The 23,374-nt window shown below is 40.8% G+C and overlaps 1 protein-coding gene across 1 annotated transcript in view; it reads right to left on the bottom strand.

Annotated features, from left to right (window-relative positions):
* Positions 1-12,674: 12,674 nt before the first annotated feature.
* LOC117448402 (protein NLRC3-like) overlaps positions 12,675-23,374 on the bottom strand; it is a 33,967-nt gene continuing 23,267 nt past the window's right edge. The window contains exons 7-15 of the mRNA XM_034085685.1: positions 21,180-22,995; positions 20,508-20,681; positions 19,037-19,210; positions 18,751-18,924; positions 17,611-17,784; positions 16,687-16,860; positions 15,400-15,573; positions 14,235-14,275; positions 12,675-13,624 (exon numbers count right to left, since the gene is read on the bottom strand). Coding sequence (XP_033941576.1) covers positions 13,623-13,624; positions 14,235-14,275; positions 15,400-15,573; positions 16,687-16,860; positions 17,611-17,784; positions 18,751-18,924; positions 19,037-19,210; positions 20,508-20,681; positions 21,180-22,995 — 2,903 coding nt within the window. The 3' untranslated portion in view covers positions 12,675-13,622. The remainder of the gene's footprint in view (positions 13,625-14,234; positions 14,276-15,399; positions 15,574-16,686; positions 16,861-17,610; positions 17,785-18,750; positions 18,925-19,036; positions 19,211-20,507; positions 20,682-21,179; positions 22,996-23,374) is intronic.

The following is a 23,374-nucleotide window of genomic DNA, read 5'->3' as shown; positions in this document are numbered from 1 at the left end:
GCGTTCAAAAACCCTTCTGCTTATCACTTAGGCTACTACTTTTTGTTTTATTCATAACCTAAAAAGACAATTGTGATGAATACCCAGATAGCAAAAAGTCATTGAATCAACATTGAGATATGGTCACGCTGAAGATTGTGTTCAACATTGAAGTCAGACATTGAAACAACAGTGAATGTGCTCGCTATGATCAGCATTGAAACAACATTGAATTTTCAACCAATCCCAACAATGAATCAACCTTGATTCAATTACGATATGATCAACATTGAAAGAATGTAGAATTGGATCAACATTGATTCAACTATATTATGCATTGCATTATACATTGAAACAATGTTATTATCAGATTGCAAAAAGTCATTGAATCAACATTGAGATATTGTCATGCTGGAGATTGCAATTGATGTCGGACATTGAAAATAAACTAAAATGAACAAACAAAAAAAGAGCCTATTACTTATTCAGTTATTTATTCAGATTCAATGATATGAACATCTTTAACATCTTTTGTCCACAAGCACGAAAAACATTGTCTCTTAAGGTCACATGTCAGCGCAACTAATGAAGGAATGTTTGACTGGGGGTGGAACATTTGTGGAACAACAGCCTTGCACCATGGCGGAAATAACAAAACTGAATTCAAGATAACATCAGAGGTTGGCAAATAAAATAAGAAAGGCGCTTGCCAGTTCTGGCAACCTGCTCGTCCTCATAGCTGTGGTCAAAATATCGATTTAAAGTTTCTCTTAAAGGTCCCATGTCATGCTTTAGGGTTATTACCCGTCCCCTTGTGTGTTATGTAGCTTTTTCTGCATGTAAACGGTCTGCAGAGTCACAAACCCTCAAAGTACCCCCTGTAGCGAGTAAAACTCTAACACAGAAAATACCTGTCTGTGCTGCCCCAGAACTTCTTCCTCAGTGACGTAACGGGCATAGTGGCGTAACACACACTCTCACTCAGCCTTATCTTTTCTCATCCGCGGCTCCGAGTGTGTGTCTGTGTGCTCAGGCTGAGTTCCTCTGTGTTTCGCTGTCTCTCAGACCCCACGCAGCAACCAGGAAACGACACCAGTAATCCAGCTCACACCGTCTGCTCCTCGAAGCAGCGAGCCCCGCAACATCCTGCCAACACGGTACCCAGACCCCACGCAGCATTCTCATCACTTTGTCATTACTGGTGTCATTTTCTGGTTGCTAACGCCATTGTAACACATAATCACTGATGTTCACCACCGTTACAGCTGAACATCAGCGAGACACAGACACACACTCAGTGTGTGTAAATCCACAGAGCCGCAGCTGAGAAAAGATAAGGCTGAGTGAGAGTGTGTGTTACGCCACTATGCCCGTTACGTCACTTTACTCAGGAAGAAGTTCTGGGGCAGCAGAGACATGCATTTTCTGTGTTAGAGTTTTACTCCCTACAGGGTGTACTTTGAGGGTTTTTGACTCTGCAGACCGTTTACATGCAGAAAAAGCTACATAACACAAGGGGACGGGTCAGAACCGGGAAAGCATGACATGGGACCTTTAAGTGGAGGGAGCTCCTTAGAGACAATGATCTGGCCATCAACTGTAGTTCAAGTTATATTTGCTCTGAAACTCCAGATGACATAAAAACCTGGCAACTGCAAACGGGGTTGTCATACTCGGTGGAAAGGCAGTCTTAACTATAAACTCAGATCTATAAGACCCCAGTTCAACATGAAAGAAAACACCTCAACTTTAAACAATGTCCGTTTAACTATTTTTTCCTTGGTACCCCGCCATTCCTCTCTGGTGCGTAACGCAGCCACTTCTGCACTCCAACCCTGAATGTCAATTCCGTCAGCCTGCGGTCAAATTGACGAGCAGCAGCTGAAAAAAAAGAAGTTACATTTTTTGTTTGTTTATTGAAATAATAAGAAGAAAGCTGCAATGGATGCGTTCCAGTGTGTACTGTTTAGTGTACTAGGTTTTCAGGCGGCCTTAATTGAGCAATTCACCCATCAACCCCATCTTCATATAATTGATTCACATTATTACTCATTTATGTCTACTCGCTCTGTGTCTCAGAGGACGGTAGTGGACAGTTCAGAAACGTGCCCATCAGTGACATCATCAATGGTCATTTCCAATTTCCATTAGCTAGGAATAATGTCACTGGTAGGCAGGATTCTGAACTGTCCACAGCCCACCTTTGAGATGCAGAGCGAGTAGACAGAAATGCTGCCATCCTATTATGAGCATTAATGAGGACCACTTATATGAAGATAAGGATAAGAATGGATGCATTTTGCATCCATTCTTATCAACTTGAGAAAGACATTTAAAAGACTTATGAATTAAATTCAATATTTGCCAAATCTGTTGTAAAGTAGTAAACCTAGTATTTTGAGGTGCAGGCTCACCAAACATGCAGTCCTTTATCAGCATGTCCTTGAAGGCCCTCTTCTCTCCCTTTCCCGCCCAGTTGAAGATGCAGGCTAGACTGTTTGTCATGGCAGCGGATAGCAACATATTTTCCGAGTTGGTCCCTCCGACTAATGCCAGGCGGGTAATCTTAACAGACGAGAGAAAATGGTTAGTGTGCTACAGTGTACTATGTAAATAGACATCTTCTCATTTATAAAATAAATAAATACAAATGTAATGAATTTGAACACATTTGTATTACCTCTAAGGAAGAAATAAGACCACTACGGTGTCCAAACTAATCGACAAACAATGCCATCAACCAAATTGGCATTCCTAAAGAAATTGTCAAATATTGATTAAGAAAAATATGATTGTGATTCGCGAGACGTATTTTTACAATATTTCTGTCAAACACACATCCAAGTGAAAAAGAAATGTAATGCATCCACTCCTACAATTCCAGACATAAGCCCTTAAGATTTCAAACAAGAAATGTAAGACTTTTAAAACTTATAAGGATCCACAGGATACCTGCAAATGCATACAGAAAATATTAGAAGCCTCAACAGATTATAGAGAAAATGCTTTGTGTAAAAATTGTTCACCATCTTTCGACGGACTGCTTCCTCCCTCAGAGCAGCTTCAGTCTCATCAAACTTCTCCTCGTTGATGAGTGGAACCATTATGGGGAAGTTGTCTTCTTGTGACTCTGGTCCAGCTCCATGAATGTTCAGTTTAGCAAGTTCCGTCTTTATAAAGTTAATGTCACGTGAGATCTGCTTCACCTCCATACATAGCTCGGTAAGCATTTTCGTGGTTCTCATGGCAGCAATGTCTTGAAAAAAAAAAAAGGTTTTAATTTACATTTCAAGGATAGATTTTTAATTTCCAATCATTTAGAATGACACTAAGTAACTCACTGATAAGTGTTTGCCAACAGTAACCATTAAAGCTGCACTATGTAACTTTCCTATTCTACCCTGAACACAGGTCTCCAGCACAACTGCTGAAATATTTACCACTGAGCTTATAGAGCCTACCTGCTTGCTCGGGGGAGAAATTGACCATAAAGTCATAATTTTTGTCAAACCAAGGTCATGTCTCACCTAGATAAAGGATCTAAATGTCTCAATAGAAGAGCAGGGAGACCAAAATCAACCACCCCAATTGTAAGCTATATTGTATTAACACTACCATACAGATTGGACAAAATAACATTGTAATCACAAAAAAGTTACATAGTGCAGGTTTAAGTGCTTACATTTTAAGCCTTAACACCATGACAAAAAACATGAAAAGATGGGAAAGTCACAAGGGATAGGTTTCTCAATTCAGAAGGCATCAGTACGGTTAAGAACCTGCTTAGAAAATGATACTTGCCTTTCAACACTCGGCTTGATTCCCCTCCATATAATCTCCCCCGTGGTGTTTCTGGAGCTGAAGGGGGGTGGGATGGGTACTGCGGGGTCAGGTGAGCCAAGCCCGGTGCGCTGAAGTCAGCTAATCTTGAGCCATGTGCATAGCTGGCACCGCCGTCTAAAAGATAAGACACCATTATTAATTGTTTATAAGTAAGCCATGGGAACCATTGGCCCATAGGAGCCGATATCCTGTTTCCGCAGCATGATGTACAAGTACGCCCCCTGGACATGATGCTAGTATGTCGCAGGGACTTAACCCAATCCAACCCTTGGTACTGAGTGCCAAGCAGGGAGATATCGGTCGGCGATCAAACTCACAACCTCCCAATCTCAGGGCGGACACTAACCACAAGGCCACTGAGCTGGTATTAATTCTTTATATTGAAATGAATTTGGGAATTTTCCACAAAACATTCCTTGCTTTCTGTAATGGCATAGCGTGGTAGGGGCTGGAGTTATATGTTGGCAATCCTAGAAAAAGACAGAAATAACTAAATAAGGCAAATGAGCACTATCAAAGTTGTTATCCATGAGCACCATATAGCAATTGCACCTAGCTAGCCCCATATAGTTACTTTCCAACTTTAGATAAAGGAGACCTGTGGGATGAACACACTTCACTACCGAGTAAGTAATTAAAGAATAGTTTCCCACCTAAGGTGCTGATAATTCCTGTGATCCAAAGATAAAAAAGACATAATAGCCTATTAGTCTACTTAATAACGAGGGGTGCACTCAAGTGGCTGCCGATGACAATTTATTCAGGATACAGAAAATATGACCAACGTTTCGGACAGACCGAAACATTGGATCATATTTCCGGTGTCCTGAATAAATTCTCATCGGCAGCCACTTGAATGTGCCTGACTTTTACACCATTAGTTTACTTACCATCATTACAGTGGTCCATGGACTGGTCCAGCTCCGCCAAATAGCTTCCACAAAAGCCTACAATGAGAGAACATGAACTATGAATGCTGTAACTCGGACAAAGCACATTTACATACTGTCCGCCCGGAGGTAGTAGTGTGAAGTAGGGGTCGACCGATTATCGAGGCCGATATTCCGCATTTTACAGATTATCGCTATCGGCCTTTTTTTAAATCAAATTGCCGATAAAACTTTGGATCTGATGCGGCCGTTTCTCTGGTTGCAGTCACCACTCTGTGTTCACGAGCAATGTCCCGATCCAATTCTATCAGTTTCCCAGTTACACAGGTAGCGTCTCGCAGCGGATAAACTGTGAGGGGGGGCTGCTAGTGGAGCCTCACAGCAACTCTGCTTTCTGCACCACAATCTGGTGCTGCTGAATTGGGACTACTAAATGAGGGAGATTCAAATATCAGAAGTTCAGAACAAGTTTTAGTAGTTTTTATTTCATTTACTTTACTCAGGGTCAGAGAGGAAACCCGTTTTAAGATGTTGAAAAGTTCATCAAACATAAAAAGGCATTTCAAAGAAGTTGTGTTGGAATTTGTGTTATTCTACATTTTGAGACCAAGATTTTCTGATATTACTGCAAATGTATATCGGTTCCAAATATCGTTTATCGGTCTCCTTGATTACTAATTATCGGTATCGGCCTTGAAAAATCCATATCGGTCGATCCCTAGTGTGAAGTGGTTCACTTACCATTATCAGCCTGGTGAAGTGACAGAACATTCTCCGAGTGGCTTCCTCCAGAGGCTAAAAGGGAACAAAAGACAGGAATAATGGATGCTGTAACTTTTGAACACATATCACATGACTGATGTTTGAATGTATTGATGGAGGAACTAAATGCTTGTAAATTAAAGCTCACATGCAATTACATATTGTTTCTGCCATTTTAATAAGTAATGACATACCACTGCTTGCATTTGGGGTTGGTACTGAGGGATACTGGCTAGATTTTAGGAGCACTGTAGGACAATGAACATCAGGTGGCTTGGCAAATCTTCTCTTCACACAGCTGGTTTCTGACTCCCCATCTGACTCCATGTACACAGGATTTGGCCTGGAAAATAAAAATGAAACATTCCCATTAATTGAACTAATTTGGCCCATGGCCCATTTCTGTAGAATGAGGCAGCTTGACGTACAGGTACACATAGAGATGACACTAGTCTATCACAGGACTGGAGGTGGGGTTTTTACTTATTATTTACACAGAAACCAAGGATTATATATTTCAAGAGGGAGCGATCAAAGTAAACATCCTAAGCCTGCTTCCTCCACACTGGGAGTGCTGTGACCACTTTTCCATTGCATCTTATGAGCGGTTGGGTTCTTTTGGTTCCAGCCTATACAGTACACGCATACTGTTTTTTATCAATGCGACGTTGTCTGATAAGGGTTAAAGTCAGGCCAGACATGGAACCTGACCTCCTACAGGAATTCAACTGTACCTTACTCTTCTTTTCCCACGTTCACCTGCTTCGTCCTCAGAGCTCAGATCAGTGGTTGGACATCCAGTATTCACATACTTTTCTTCATATCGTTTGGCCTTTTCCAATGAGTCTGTAAAAGAAAAAGCATAAAATAACAGGATGACATTTTACTGACTAGTCTCACTTGTGACAGATATGTCATATGTGGTATGGCACCACACACATTCAAACTGCCATCCATAAAAAGATGTGGATACCTATATACTTGAAAATAGACAATAGTAATGCAGTGACTACTTACCACAAGTAATCAAGAGCCGGACATTCGCATATGTGTTCCATCCTTTATGGGCCGTCATGTGTTCTTTAAGGGCCTTCAAATACATGTTTTTTGGGGGCCATAACAATGTACCTTCCTTTAGACTGAACCAGCTGGCAAGAACTGTTGCAGCTCCGCCATTTGGAAAAAGTACAACGGCCCAAAGCACCACCTTTCTTTCCATTCTGTATACAATAAATGAAATAATGTAAATGATTAAAAAAAAACCTGCTCATAAATCATAAGATGTCATTTACTTGCCCAGCAGTATGCTACTGCATATGAGCTATTGGAATAGCTATGAGGCCATTTCCTTCTGACTCTGGATACAGAACACATTTACGTTTGATACATCGAAGTTTACCAACCCCGATATTGTCACACAACTCTCTAACCTTGTATGTACCTATGCATGAGGACTCACAGGGATAAGTGTAATATGATTCTTGGTGTCTGAACCTTTTGTAGATCACATAGACCTCATCTTCTTCCTGGACTATATTCTGCACTACTGCAATACTATGTCCCACCTCAATACAATTATCCCCCTGCTTTGTAGACAAGGTAAAACGACTACTGGAGACCTTTGTGTACTGTACAGCAACACCGAAATGTTGAGGGAGTGGACCATCAGTGTGGATTTTCTGTAAGACTGGTTCATCTGTTGGTAATGGAACCTCAAAACGTGGCTGTTCTGACAACCTTTTGACCACCTGTTGTAGAGGTTGGTGTGGCTTGCGTAAAAGATGCTTTATTTGGCCAAGATAATTCTCAAAAGGGAATCCTGAAACATTATCTAAAGGTCCAAATTGTTTGTATTCATTGGCTAAATGTATAAGCTGGTGTACACTGAACACAATCTGATCCCTGCCATACAACTGTCCAAAGTGTTCCACAAAGGAAATCATCAATCTATGCGCTAATTCAACCTTTTGGGCAGAAATTCCAGGAGACAAAAACAAATACATGGCCACTGAAAACAACATAAAGTTGTCATAAATCTCACTGGGAAGGCAATCCTTCAGAACTACAGGGCCCCAGTACAGTATGAAGGATCGGAGCTCTGTAGCTTTCCAACGATCTAGCTCATTCAAACTCCTTGGCTTGCGATTGAATTCACAAGGAGTGTGGGAATGTAACCCCAGCAGTTTGCTTGATATACTGTTAACAGTTTGTGAAGGAAGCCTAGTGGCAAGATTGCCCTTTAACCACATATTCAACAGTTTTCTCATCACACCAAGACAACAGAGGTGCATATAATCTATTGGGAATGAAGAAACCATCTTTACTGTCCCTGTTAAAGGACTGAGTGTCTGTTTCAAGTGATGTTCTTCATCAATCATATCACAATAACTTGAGTCTGTCCTGAGCCTGACATTTGTTTCAGGATAAGTCATTTTCTTCCTCCACACACCATGTTGATCACACTTGTCGCACCCTGAATAGCCATTATGTGACTTGATATTCTTAACGTAGGCTCTGGCTGGAGCATCACACACAAATGAGGAAACCAGTACTTTAAATCGGTTACCATTATGAACAACACCATTAGCCAGTACATTTTTAAGGTCGCTAATAAATTGCTGCAGATACTCAACAACACACTTGGGCTTGCTTAAACCACAAAAGATACCGACAATAAATGGGGACTTGGTATAATCACATTTCAGAATTGCAAGTATAGGCCAGAATTGAAGTCTTGAACTCTTAAAGAGAGGGAGACCATCTATGTTGAACTGTAAAGTAAGAGTTCTGAGGCTCACTGGTAAACTCAAACATTTCAATCGTGAAAGTATCCCTTGCACCAATCCAAAATGGTAGTACTCGCCACCTTGCATTTGAGTGGTTGCAACATCATGTTGTGTTCTAAGCAGAGTTCTTCCATCCTTAGGGAGCATAGGGTGAAAAAGCTTTAAGATGGACAGCAGAGCAGACAAAGCAACCAGACTGATTGAGTAGGATGTTGCCCAATATCTTAGGCTCCTCATAAGCAGATCCTGACTAGGCTGATGCTCGTCATGGCTGTCAGAGTCAGAATCTGATTCAACATTCCCAGCCACACTACCATCAGTATGATCATTTCCCATTTGTACATGATCTGATTCAACTTCATCATCTCCAGCTAAACTACCATCAGTATGATCATTTTCCATGTGTACATGGGAAGCTGGTGGTGTATCTAGTTGGGAAACGTGTGAAATTCTGAAGGGTGGTTCCCTATTCACACAGGGGTCTAAATGTGACTTGTTATTATAAAGAGTTTCCTCGTATTCCTTAAGGATATCTTTCTCCATGTCCCTTACAGTTCTGATGACTCTACGTCTTTTAGACCAATAAGAAGCCATCTTAGGTAAAGAGAGGTGGCGCTGCTATGATTACTTTACTTGGCCTTGTGTATTGCAGTGATCCCCTCTACTCGTCTTGTAGTATAATCCTGGAAATGGAGGAAAACAAAGCAGATTAAAAAAAAGTATGCATAAACTAACAGTACAAATATATATCAGCCTCCTGGTGCAATGCAAATATAACTGTACTGACGAAATTCCCTAGAATTACATGTTTTATTCTATGGGTCTTCAACCGGGAGTCCAGGACCCCTAGGACATACATTTTACCCAAATATCCTATATGATGCTTTAGCTTGACAGCTGTATCAGACCAACTTTGATGTAATTTCTGTAGGATGTAGGGATGCCAGAAACTGACCATGATCAAAATCGGCGGGGTCGGTGTGTAGCAAGCTGCAGCAGCAGTCTGCAGTCTGTGCAGCCTGCGCTGCTGGCTTCCTCCAAGTTTACAGTAAAACAAACTGGTGGTGTGACCAATGGCCATTTACAATTATTAATACTATTACTATTATTAGCATTAGTCTATATTTTGGTTGAAACTAAGCCAGAAAAAAATAATAATAAAAAAATATATATAAATAAAATCGAATTTTAAAAATAATCTTTGATTATGGAGACTGTAACGAATAATCCATTAATCGCTGGCATCCTTAGTAGGATGGTAGAGTTGTTTAATGTCAGATTGTGTTAGCTAGTGTATCGGCTGCATTAGCTAGGTGCTAGCCAGGGCAAGAAAATATCAACTGCGTCATGAACGGTTTAATTAATTTATGATATTATAGGCTATAATATAACAAAAAATATGCACAATTTCACCCAAATATCCTAAATAATGCTTTAGCTTGACTGCATTAGTGAACACTTTATGTAATTTCTGTAGGATGGTAGAGTTTAAGGTCAGATTGTGTTAGCTAGCGCTGCGTTAGCTAGGTGCTAGTCAGGGCAATAAAATATCAACTGCGTCATGCGATGAACGACGTTAAATTCGTTGATGATATATATTATAAGTAATTAGTTCCCTCTTTTGTGCTCTGGATAACCTAAACAAACATAACAGGGTATAACTGAGGTAAACATATAGAGTAGGTATGCGCAACGGTCACGTTACATTTCTTACCGATTTGTGATATCTGGCTCTTCTCTTCAGGCGGCTTGGCGGCTACTGAACTGCCTGCCTTCCTCCACACGCTGAGGTGTACGCTCTTTCACGTGACCAACGCGCTTTCAAGATTAAGTGCAACCATAGTGCAACGTGCAACAGGCATGACGGGTAATCTGTGACGTTTCGCTCTCTCAAAAATTGGGCCATTTTGTCTTCATGCACAGCAGCTCTCATAGGAAAGAACCAGACCCCGCCTCCGACGCTGTATCATGATCTCGCCCGAGAGGGGAGCGCCACACGTTGAAACAATGTCAATTCAATGTAGGGAATTTCAACGTTGAAAAACCGGCATCTATATTAAATTGATTCAACAACATTTTTTCAAACGTTGAAATGGTATCTGTAAAAACACATCGAATCAACATTGATTTTTCAACCTCAACCAAAAATAACCAATTTAACCAAAATCTAATGTTGAATTAATATCTTTTGCTATCTGGGTAGCTTGCTCTTGTACCATTACATTTACCAACATAAAACAAGGTCTTTACTAATCAACAATGACAACCTACAGACAGCTTATTTATTTAAATATACAAGCCTTTTGTTTAGCTCCCTGTTTGATTCCACTTAAAATCAATCTCTTAATCTGTTCCCATTGCTCCCGGTAACTCCCTGGAATTTCAGAATTGTCTTGACGTTCCATATTCACTTCGCTTTTATTTATCTGACTTCGTTAACATGTGTTCACTTGTATTAATATACTGGGCTATTGTCTTCGTTCCCTTCTTCAATACCGACCAGCAATTTAATGAGTAAACTCTAAAGGTGTTACCCCCTTTCAGCCACTAGATGGCAGCAGCAGACCACAAATGAGCTTCACTCTTCTGAGTGCATTGTCAATCGCTCACACAAGTATTTTAGGTAAAAATCACACAGATTTATTCCCCGTACAGTTTGTCCAGCTTGATAATGTGATGTTTATTTCAACAGGCAGACCAAACCTTGAACGGTACTTCAACACTCATAAGGAATGTGACCATTCCATGGGGCTTAAAAACCCAGGTTTTAGCGAGCCCTTCATCACACGTTTGCTTTTCAAATTAATTTTTACAGACAAGGGAAACGAGAGCCGGTCCCGTCACAATTTAAGTGACGTTTGCGTTGTCTCCCAGGAATTGAACATATAGCAGACCGCTGGCACTTAGCTTTTGGCCTTAGTCTGCTATTTAACCCCAGTTTTAAACGGCGACCCGATCTGAAATATCGAGTTTCCAGGTTTTGTCGTGCAGGAATTTCACCTCGCAACCCACGAACTGCACCGTTTCCACGTCACTCAGGAATAAACTACCTGAGGTCCACGCCAAACCGCTTTACTTCTCGTTACGCAGGACTCTCTGTCTACCTTGCGATCAACGTTCACGTGTTTTATATAACTTTCCTAACATAGTAAAATATGCATTGTATATTCCATTTAAACTTCAAAAACACTGTGAAACGCCTACAGACAATCTGGTTTTTTACCTTATTTGTAGTTGCAGGGCCCTGCTTATTGTCTGAGATGTCTAAAAGTGTTTGTTCCCGACCCATTCCGGTCGTCTGGATCCCTCCACAGCTCTGTTTATCTGGCACGTCGGATCACCATTTGTTAGAAATTTGAATGGACAACTGGTTATTCAAATCTCCGCGCGTCCCTAAACAAGCTGGTTATTCTTACAGGAAGGAATCCATACAATAACCGTTTAACAATAATCTACTTTAATGGTAATATGACAATGCAATACAATCAATACAGTACAAATTCAATACAGTTATCTTTGGGATCCCACATTTACCTGATACTCACGTGAGCCATCCAGAGGAAAGAGGCTGAACACAGAGTGGGTCCTGTCTAAATACCTCGCTTACAAGAGGAGGAGTTATCTGCGCCTCCCTTCCAGACCTCCGTGATTGGCTGCCCAAATATCCCCAACACCTCACTTCTTAAGTTTCCCAAACACAGTGGCTTAGCTTTATTATCTCAGGGATCTGAGTTGACTGTAAGTCAACTCCTCACCTTCCCCCTTCTTCCTTTGTCCTCAAAAACCACATGTTAGCAGGCCCCAAATCCAGCTCACAGTTTTCTACACAAATCATTTTCCCCTTTTAAGCTTCTTCATAGTTTGCATGAATACATACAAATATTTCCTTAGTCCTCACATTTATGAAAGGATAAAACAGATAAATCAATATAAAACACAAACACAGGTATTGTTTGAACAGTATTCACTTAACTGCTACTATTTGATAATTACCAGAGGAACTCAAGGGACCTCTTTTGATATCTGGAAATTGCAACAAGACTTTCTGCCATTTCAAATGTAACACACTTCTTAAATATCAGATGCTGCAGTGTGTGTGTGTGTGTGTGTGTGTGTGTGTGTGTGTGTGTGTGTGTGTGTGTGTGTGTGTGTGTGTGTGTGTGTGTGTGTGTGTGTGTGTGTGTGTGTGTGTGTGTGTGTGTGTGTGTGTGTGTGTGTGTGTGTGTGTGTGTGTGTGTGTGTGTGTGTGTGTGTGTGTGTGTGTGTGTGTGTGTGTGTGTGTGTGTGTGTGTGTGTGTGTGTGTGTGTGTGTCAATCAAGAGGTATAGCAGATTAATAATAATAATAATAATGACAATAATTGTACTGTCTATCTCCCGACAGTATGGGTGAAATCAAGATGAACGGAAACAACTCCTAGTTTGGATAATTTAATCAAATCCAAATAGGTTGTTAACCTGAGAAGAAAAAGGACAATAACAATACAACAATTAGGATCACACATATGCCATACAACTTAACTTACTAGTGGCATCTCCTGATTCCTCAATCTCAATGACGTTCATTTATTTATCCTCTCTATTTATACCATATCAATAAACCCTGCGAATCTCCACCCAGATTTAAAGTCACACTCACATAAACTGAACCCCATTAATTGAACCCTCATACAACCAGCACAAAACATGAGTTTACACACAATAATAATTAATAATAATGATCATTATTGCAGATTATAGATTATCAATAAATCATTTAGGTACAAGGGGGTGCGATTAAATAAATTATACTTCTTCTCACTCCTTTTCGAACACTAGATGTGGGACTGTTTATGTTGCTAATGCTATTGTTGTTGTAAATATCATTTTGTTTTTGATTTCTCTTACATGACTATGCACTGCAACATTTGTTTTGTTTTGTAATTATTTATTTTACTTGTTCGAAAATAAAAAAAATGTATCAATCAAATGAATGAATACAGTTTGCCTCAGGGACACAGTGTGACCTCTGTCTCTCAGGAATATGTTTAGCCTCCTGTAAAACAACTGGAATAGATTATACTTATGTAACTGAAAAACCTTCACATACATTAAAACTTGTTGTGCATTAAACTACATTCAATTTCATTTAGCTAGTATTGTTCTAAATGGGCTCTTAAAGTGCTATAATTCCTTTATTCAGTGTGTTGGGTCAAGGTACAAGCAACACAGGTGAGTATGCAGTCAGTAACGGAAAATGTGTAGATTGTTCTCCTGTCATGATACCAGTCTCTTGAAACCAATGTGGGCATTAGCAACTGAAGGGAGCAGTGTGGGAGAACTGAGGGAGGTTGTACACTAGTCGGGAAATTTTCCAATCTCGGTTCTGGAATAAAAAGAGCGAACATACTTTTGTAATACAACCAACAACCACTTTAAACAAATATCTTACAAATAACTGTGAAGAAGGCCTGTTAGAGAAGTGCCGATTATGTGTCTGTAGCTGCTGGCCCCGCCCCCTTTTGAGCACGACAAGGCAAGCAGTGAGGTCTCCTCTCTGCCTGCAGATACTCAGCTAAATGCTGCCGTGATGAAACACCATATCATGTTCAAAACCACATCAAGGATTATTTCTGAAACAGAATGGAGCTCAAATGCTTTTTCTCTTTCCGGTTTACCACAAGGTGAGTTCCTTTTTTTATTTCCTGCTTTTTTACACATACTCTCTCCAGTACAGGTTAGCGATGCTTGCTAATGTAAACAAAGACCATATTACTTCCAAAACATTGCACATTGTTTCTGATAGCGATGTTACTGATACTGTAGGGCCGTGGGCGTAAAGCCAGCCCACATTTCCAATATTACATCATATCGGACGCAAATCTGGATCAGCTCCGTTGATGTGTCATTTTGCCAGAAGATGTTATAAGAGGATTTTTTATCCAGTTGTATACCACATTTTGACCATATAACTTTTAGATACTTCTAATACTTACAGATCTTCTGTTTCTCAGCTGTGATCCACTTGTCATTGATCCTGCAGGGAAATAAATAGTAATAAATCTAAAAGAAAAAGATATCATGGGAAAACCAAACAGACTATCTTTTTAGCTTTTCTGTAAAGTCCTTTCAGTTAGACAGTTGCTTTCTTACTCAAATGTTGCTTTGCAGCTTACGTTATAATGTTTGTGTCAATCATGTCTTGACCAAACCACAGCACTGAGCCTACTCTTGTTAAGATCTTAAATGACATGCCGTTAAAAACAAATATTAGCAGAATCTCAGTCTTGATATCTCAGTGCTGTTTTGACACTGTTGACCAAATTTTACATTTTACTAGACCAACTGGAAAGACAGATAGATAGACTTTCTGGCATAATACTAAATTGGTTTGAATCTTACAGGAAGCACAGTGACAAATTTGTTTGTTTCTATAGTTAATTACATATCTAAGCGTACACATTTGAAATGCGGAGTTCCTCAGGGCTCCATCCTGGGGCCTCTATTGTTTAACATCGTCATGCAACACTGGCTCAGTTAATTGAAAAAAAAAGAAGAAGTTATTATCAGTTTTCAGATGACACAGCATTGACAAATCAATGATTGGAAATATTAAAACTTCCTTCAACAAAGAATAAACTGATGTAATAATTTGTTCAGCCAATGAGGAAGGAATAAAATGTAATTGCTGAGCTCCAATAAGCATTGTTAAAACCCACAGAAAAGAACAGAAATCTAGGTGTATTCATATATTCAGACCTTTATCTCAAGAGTGAAATTAAGACAATTACAAAGTCGGCCTGTTATCACCTTAAGAATATATCTATTATTCAATTACTTACTTTATGTCTCAGCAGGATTTGGCCAAAACCTGTCCATGCATGCATCTTTAGTAGACTCGACCACTGTCTTTACATGTCTCACTGAAAAGTCAATTTGACAACTAAGGCTCATTCAGAACGCTTCTGCGCTAGAACTCACTAACACTAAGAAGGTGGATCACATTACTCTTGTTCGTAGGTCTTTACAAAACAGATGGAGAAAATAGACTTTAGCATTAAGGTTGTCAGAGTGGATCAGTATGATATCAGCCCGTTCAGCTCAGTCAACACATCTCTCACATATTAATCTTAGCAAAGAAGTTAAATATGGAGAACTGACCTGAGAGTCTCCAGTCTACAGTCTGGACTCTCCAGAAGATCACTCAGCAGCTTCACTCCTGAATCCTGCAGCTTATTGTATTTCAGGTCCAGCTTTCTCAGATGGGAGTGTTTGGACTTCAAAGCTGAGGCCAGAGAAGCACAGCTGATCTCTGACAACCCGCAGAGACTCAGTCTGAATAAAGAAAAAACATGATGTAACTTTAGAAAACAATGCTCTTGCTAGAAATAATTCAAGTTGTAATAATGGTTAAAACACCTTTCACTAATTTAAAGGACAACAAAAGTGGTGATTTCACATCCTAAACGCTGCTCCATATACACAAACCCCCAGACATCATAAATCCTAAAGTTTAAAAAAAGTGAAATATATCAGGATGAATTGTAAAGGAATGTAAACAAAAGACATCCGGAATATTTATTTTAGGAATAGTGGAGTATTAAATCCCCCCAGAAATGTGCATGGAATCTGGGGCAGACCACCAGGAATGAGGGCTTATGGGAAACAGGCAGTGGTGAAAGGACACGGGGGATGAACCTGACAGGACACGAAGGCCTAGAACCGGGTCAGGTGCTCGGACTGCTAGGAATCCTGATGCAGAACCCTGAGCTCTGGTTGGTCGTGCCTTGTGTCTTCTTCCATGAGACCTTGGAGTCTGGCTGAGGCTCCGAGGACCCCCATGCATTTCTTAATTGTCGTTTGTACTATTGGGCAGCCAACATGCGTTGTATTACCTTTTGGTCTAACTTCCACAATCAATCCGACTGTCCGTCTTGGGTGGCAATGGAGTAGAGCTCCTTCAAAGAACTCTCTATCTTAGCATTGCTCAAATGTTCACTCCCTCTCCTTCCAAATAACTTGAGTTGTAATCTGGTTGCTAGACACACAGTGTTGCTAGACACACAGTGTCTAGCAACAGTATGGGCTCAGTTCAGAAAACACCTCGACTTTCATGGTGCCTCTCTTTTAAGTCCTATTCTATCCATCCACCTTTTTCAACTTTCTGCATCTGACTTCGGGGTTTCTGGAATGGCAGAGGAGGGTTATCACATGTTTTAAGGATATTTTTATTAACCACAGCTTTGCTTCATTTGAGCAACTCTCTGAAATGTGAAGATCAACATAGCTTTGCCACGATCAATGAACTAAACCACAGAAGAAGAAAATAGACTTTAGCATTAAGGTTGTCAGAGTGGATCAGTATAATATCAGCCTGATTGCTGCAGCTCAGTCAACTCATCTCTCACATACTAATCTCAGCACAGAAGTAAAAGATGGGGAACTCACCTGAGAGTCTCCAGTCTGCAGTCTGGACTCTCCAGAAGATCACTCAGCAGCTTCACTCCTGAATCTTGCAGATCGTTCCGACTCAGGTTCAGATCTTTAAGAGGGGAGGGGTTGGACTTCAGAGCTGAGGCCAGAGAAGCACAGCTGATCTCTGACAACCTGCAGCCACTCAGTCTGAATAAAGAAAAAACATGACTTTAGAAAACAATATTCTTGATAGAAAATAATTGGTTTAATCATTTGTTTAGAGCAGGAGAAGTTGAGAATGTAGGAGTTCAGAAAGTGAAAACTCGAAAATGTTTAAAAACAGTTTGACACAAAACAAGAGCTCTTATTATTTTATATATGACACTACTTTAATCTATGTAATATAAAAGTGGTAACTTCCCATTCTAAACTATACTAACAGAAACATATTCAAATCAAAATCCCAATGTTTTCAAATATTTTAGGGTGAATTTAAAAGTAATGTGAATAACATCTAGAATATTTATTTTAGGAATAGTGCAGTCATAAAATCAAAGAATACTTAATGTAAACTAATTATTGAGTATAAGTATCAAGTAGCTTCATAACAATATTGGAAAAAGCAACAAATGTATTTGTTGGTATTTGATAGTTTTAATAAAAATCTATATTCAATGTTTCTATATTTTTATATCATTTGTTTAAAAATAAATAAGGAGATTGTACATTTCAGGTGATTCAGAGGAAATTATGCAGTGTATGATATTTCATGTTTATTTAAATGTAAAGATCATTATTGCTCTGCCACGGTCAAATAATAAAACCATAGAAAAAGAAAATATACTTCAGCATTAAGATGCTCAGTTTGGATCAGTGTAACATCAGACTCTGCAGCACAGTGTCAAAACAACTCTCACAAACTAATCTTAGCATCAAAGTAAAATATGGAGGACTGACCTGAGAGTCTCCAGTCTGCAGTCTGGACTCTCCAGAAGGACACACAACTGCTTCACTCCTGAATCCTGCAGATTATTGTCTTTCAGGTCCAGCTTTCTCAGATGGGAGTGTTTGGACTTCAGAGCTGAGGCCAGAGAAGCACAGCTGATCTCTGACAACCTGCAGTCCCTCAGTCTGAATAAAATAGAAGCGAGTCAGAGGATGAAACCCTCTTTATTTGTCACACATTCATGCACACAGCACAGTGAGCACACACAGCGAAATGTGTTCTCTGCTTTTACCCCATCCTAGTACCAGGAGTCTAGTACTAGGAGCAGTGGGCAGCTATTGTACAGCACCCGGGGAGCAATGGGAGTGAGGGGGGAAGGGTGTCTGGTGCCTTGCTCAAGGGCACCACGGCAGGGCAGGAGGTGAACTGGGACCTCTCCAAGTAGCAGTCCACACACAATTTTAAGGGCTGTACAGGGACTTGACAACCATAGGCGGAGTTTGACATTTGTGCTTGGGGGGGGCAAACCTTTTTTACTGACGTCAGTACACAGTCCCAACTATTGCGTGGGGTGCTACGGATACAGTTGCAATAAAGCCAGCGTTCACCGCACTGAGTATGACTTTTCCATGCCCGCCGTACACACTTCCTCCTATGGAAGGGGCGGTCTCTCCCCCCAACAACAGTGCATTACATAAATCATAAATGTGCACATCTTATACTTATAGCAGAAAGAAAACATGATGTAAGTTTAGAAAGCAATGCTCTTGATTGAATTGGGTGTCGTATTGTCATACTGATATTCTGTACAAACTGTGAAGTCCACTGAAACAAATGTAACATTTGTGATATTGGGCTATATAAATAAACATTGATTGATTGATTGATTGATTGATTGATTGATTGATTGATTGATTGATTGATTGATTGGTTGATTGACTGATTGATTGATTGATTGATTGATTGATGGATGGATGGATGGATGGATTGATTGATTGATTGATTGATTGAAATAATTAAAGGTTCAATCATTTGTTTAGCGCTGGAGAAGATGAGAATGTAAGAGTTAAGAAAGTGAAAATCAGCCTGACGTCTGCAGTCTCAACTCATCTCACTAATCTCAGCATAGAAGTAAAAGACGGAGAACTGACTTGAGAGTCTCCAGTCTGCAGTCTGGACTCTCCAGAAGATCACTCAGCTGCTTCACTCCTGAATCCTGCAGATCGTTGTTTTTCAGGTCCAGCGTTCTCAGATTGGAGTGTTTGGACTTCAAAGCTGAGGCCAGAGAAGCACAGCTGATCTCTGACAAACTGCAGTCCCTCAGTCTGAATAAAGAAAATATAGGAGTTCAGAAAGTGAAAACTTGAAACTGTTTAAAAACTTTTTCTCTCACATATTAATCTCAGCACAGAAAAAAGTAAAAGATGGAGAACTGACCTGAGAGTCTCCAGTCTGCAGTCTGGACTCTCCAAAAGATCACTCAGCTGCTTCACTCCTGAATCCAGAAGATTGTTGTAACTCAGGTTCAGATCTCTCAGATGGGAGGGGTTGGACCTCAGAGCGGAGGCCAGAGCAGCACAGCTGATCTCTGACAACCTGCAGAGACTCAGTCTGAATAAAGAAAAAAACATGATTTTGAAAAAGACATTTTTATAATCCATCAGATGTGTTCAGGTTTTAAATGTGAATCTCAACATTGTGAGGGATTAATTTTGTCTTTACTCCTAAGTGTCAAAGAATAATTCTCCTTACTCCTAAGATATTTGACCTTTCGGCCTGTTGACGTTTTACGACCAAGCCGAAGTCTGTTATCTGTCTTAAGGAAAGGGAACGGTCAGCTGTGGCTGACCTTACCAGTTTTATGACCGGTCAACTCTCGGTCATAGGAGCCATAGAGTCTGATAAAGTGATTCAGTGTCCCCCAGGTGTTCACAGATGCTTTCCCCAATATGGGGGTTGACTCTGAGTGAAGCTAATTAAAGGTCTGCCAAGATGAGAAGAGATTCAGAATTGACATGGCAACCCACCGGAGCAGTCAGAACCTTTGACTGTGTGACTTGTGAGGTGAATTTCTCCGGCCGATGCTGGTAATAAACGCCAGTGTTTGACATCAGAACTCCTGCTCGTCCCGTGTCTCTCTGAGTCCTGACTCTCCATTGCTACAGAAGTTTCCCTTACAAACATTACTTTGACCTTATCAATGAGCTTTATCCTGTTCTTGAGGATCATCATTATATCAATATTCTATATAATATTTGTGAAAATACATTAAGATGAAAGGGAACCAAATAAAGATCAGCAAGGGCGACTGTGGCGGAGGGGATCCTAACCAATATAACTAGAGAATGTCATTCCTGAAGAGGTTTCGGTGTGAATGCTATATGCTAAGCTGCAATTCCCACAGGAGCAATTTGGGGTGAAGTGTATTTTCCAAGGATTGGGCCAGACTCACCTGATCTAAGGATCAGTGCACAAACCCACTGAGCTAAGCCGCCCCAGGGCTACAGAAAGATGAAGACTTATACACCAATATTACATTAATTATGGATAACATCTCTGGAGTTATGAGTGTCAGGAGTAATAGCACACATTTCCTGATGGACATGAATGTTTTGAAGTTCAAACAGTGTTTCTGCGAAATAAAATGTGGTAGCAGCCACACCAAATGATCCAAGCTCCAACTCTCTATCATCAGACCTTTGACAACCTCATTTATATCCCACAGCTCATCAGTATCATCTTCAGTGAATCATGGAATACAATGTGAGTCTGTGGAAGCTGAAAAACTGAGCCATAAAGCTTTTCTCTTTTTGCTTTTTGTTAAGCTTTGGAAAAACAGAACAAATATGAAAACATTGGAATTCTTCAAATCAAATAAAAAATAAACGGCTGCAGTCAGTGAACTAACCGCAGCGTCTCCAGTCTACAGTTTGAACTCTTTAGTCCAGAACACAGCTGCTCCACGCCTGAGTCCTTCACAGTGTTGTAACTCATGTCCAGCTCTCTCAGATGGGAGGGGTTAGACTCCAGAGCTGAAGCCACGACTTCACAGTGAGTCTCTGAGACTACACAGCCAGAAAAACTGTCATGAAACAAATATTAAGAAATGTGATATTGTAAACATTAGAAAGATATTGTTGTATTGATGTAAATATTACATAACCATTTTCAGAAATAACATTAGCTGTTGGGCCATTTAATATATTATTGATATATGTATTGTCTTCCTGGAGGAGCTATTGTTTGGTAAAAACCAAATCAAGTGTTATGTGAGTGTCTCATTGAATGATGACTGTATTCACTGACACCTGTAAAATACTTTTGTACGTTGTGATTAAATGATGATGTGATAAAAGCCGATCCAAAGCCTCTAAAGTCCTTCATTTATTTGACTGGGTCTGCACGTGTCCTTCCCCCAGAGAAGTAAACATTCTGTAAAATGTTACATTTATTATAAATAGGATAACTCTGATAATTTAATTTTGCTCTAACAATATATTAAACAGTAAACATGTTAAAGTGTTTGATTGAAAAACTAAACTTCTACACCTATTTATAAAGTAATCACATATGTACGTACACAGCCTTTCTGCAGTTCCTCACAGCTGGAAACAGTCTCAGTCGTCCCTCCAATGATGTTCTGTATGTATTCAGATCCAACTCATCCAGAACCTCCTCTGACATCTGCAGCATGTCGGCCAGGGCAGAGCAGTGGATATCAGAGAGCTCCTCCTCTGATCTGTTCTCTGACTTCAGGAACTCTGTGATCTCCTGATGTACTGAGTGTTCCTTCATCTCTGTCAGACAGTGGAAGATGTTGATGCTCCTGTCGGGAGAGATTTTATGACTGCTCATCTTCTTCAGGTTGCTGATGGCTCTCTGGGTGATTTCTGGACTGTTGTCTGTGCGACCCAGCAGGCCTCCTAACAGTCTCTGGTTGGACTCCAGAGAGAGGCCGTGGAGAAAGCGTCCAAACAGGTCCAGGTGGCCATTTTTACTTTCGAGTGATTTCTTCATGGCTCCTTCCAGGAAGACATCCAGGGATGGGTAACCCTGATCAATACTATCAATGGTCTCATAGGACCAGTCTCCCTGCAGGAAGTCCTTCAGTACCTTTGTGTCTCTGTTGGTGTAGCAGTGGAACATGTAGACTGCAGCCAGGAACTCCTGAATGCTCAGATGAACAAAGCAGTAGACTGTTTTCTGGAAGATCACACTCTCTCTTTTGAAGATCTCTGTACACACTCCTGAGTGCACCAAGGCCTCGGTGACACCAAGACCACAGCGCTGCAGGTCTTCTTGGTAGAACATGATGTCTCCTTTCTCCAGATGTTCAAACGCCAGCCTCCCCAGCTTCAGAAGAAGCTCCCTGTCAGCCTCTGTCAGCTGCTGTGGACTCGTCTCATGACCCTCTTCATACTTCTGCTTCTTCCTCTTTGTCTGGACCAGCAGGAAGTGTGCATACATTTCGGTGAGGGTATTGGGCAGCTCTCCTCTCTGGTCTGTAGTCAACATGTGGTCCAGAACTGCAGCAGTGATCCAGCAGAAGACTGGGATCAGACACATGATGTGGAGGCTCCTGGAGCTCTTGATGTGAGAGATGATTCTGCTGGACAGGTCTTCATCACTCGATCTCCTCCTGAAGTACTCCTCTGTTTGGGTATTAGTGAAGCCTCGTACTTCTGTTACCCTGTCCACACACTCAGGAGGAATCTGATTGGAAGCTGCAGGCCTGGAAGTTATCCAGACTAGAGCTGAGGGAAGCAGCTTCCCCCTGATGAGGTTTGTCAGCAGCACGTTGACTGAGGACTGCTGAGAGACATCAGACACAACCTCATTGTTTCTGAAATCCAGAGAAAGTCTGCTTTCATCCAGGCCGTCAAAGATGAACAGCACTTTGCAGACAGCCAGCTGCTCTGCTGTGACCTTCTGTAAGGTCGGATGGAAAACATGGAGCACCCTGAGAAGACTGTACTGCTCACCTTTGATCAGGTTGAGCTCCCTGAAGGAGAGCGGGATCACCAGACTGACATCTTTGTTTTCCAAACCCTCGGCCCAGTCCAGAGTGAACTTCTGCACTGAGAAGGTTTTTCCAACACCAGCGATGCCGTTCGTCATAACCACTCTAATGTGTTTCTGTTGATCGGGTAAGGCTTTAAAGATGTCATGGCACTTGATTCGGGTGTCATAGAAGGGCTTTTTCTTTGAGTCTCTCTCCAGCTGCTTCACCTCATGCTGGGTATTAATCTCTTCACTCTGTCCTTGTGTGATGTAGAGCTCAGTGAAGATGCTGTTGAGGAGGGTTTTACTTTGATCAGTTCCTTCAGTCACACGTTCACATCTCCTCCTCAGACGGGTCTTATGTTCATGGAAAACATCCTGAAGATCCCTATCTGCTGAAAGAGAAGGAAACATGGTTTTATAATGATAAGAAAGCTTCTTAATGTCAGTAGACCATGGATGTATCATAAGAACCTAATTTTCCCTATGCAACCTGAAGAGTAAAAGTGTCAAGTCCGTCAGAAAGCACTAAGTGTAAGTGTAAGCTTTACACTACACTGGATTAGTAACATGTATTGTGTGTATGTGATGATATTTGGAGATGTTTAAACACAATGAGTAAATGCATTGGCATTAGCATTCGCGCTAGCGTTAGCATACACGGTAGCGTTAGCATACATGCTAGTGTTAGCCTGTAGGTAGGGTTGCCAACTTCCAGAAATGGAGAAACGGGACACATGCATGTGTCCCCCGCGCGTGTGCGTGCGAAGATTT

The sequence above is a fragment of the Pseudochaenichthys georgianus genome, chromosome 6 (assembly GCF_902827115.2).
Source record: "Pseudochaenichthys georgianus chromosome 6, fPseGeo1.2, whole genome shotgun sequence".
Lineage (NCBI taxonomy): Eukaryota > Metazoa > Chordata > Actinopteri > Perciformes > Channichthyidae > Pseudochaenichthys > Pseudochaenichthys georgianus.
This window is presented reverse-complemented; position numbering and strand designations above follow the sequence as displayed.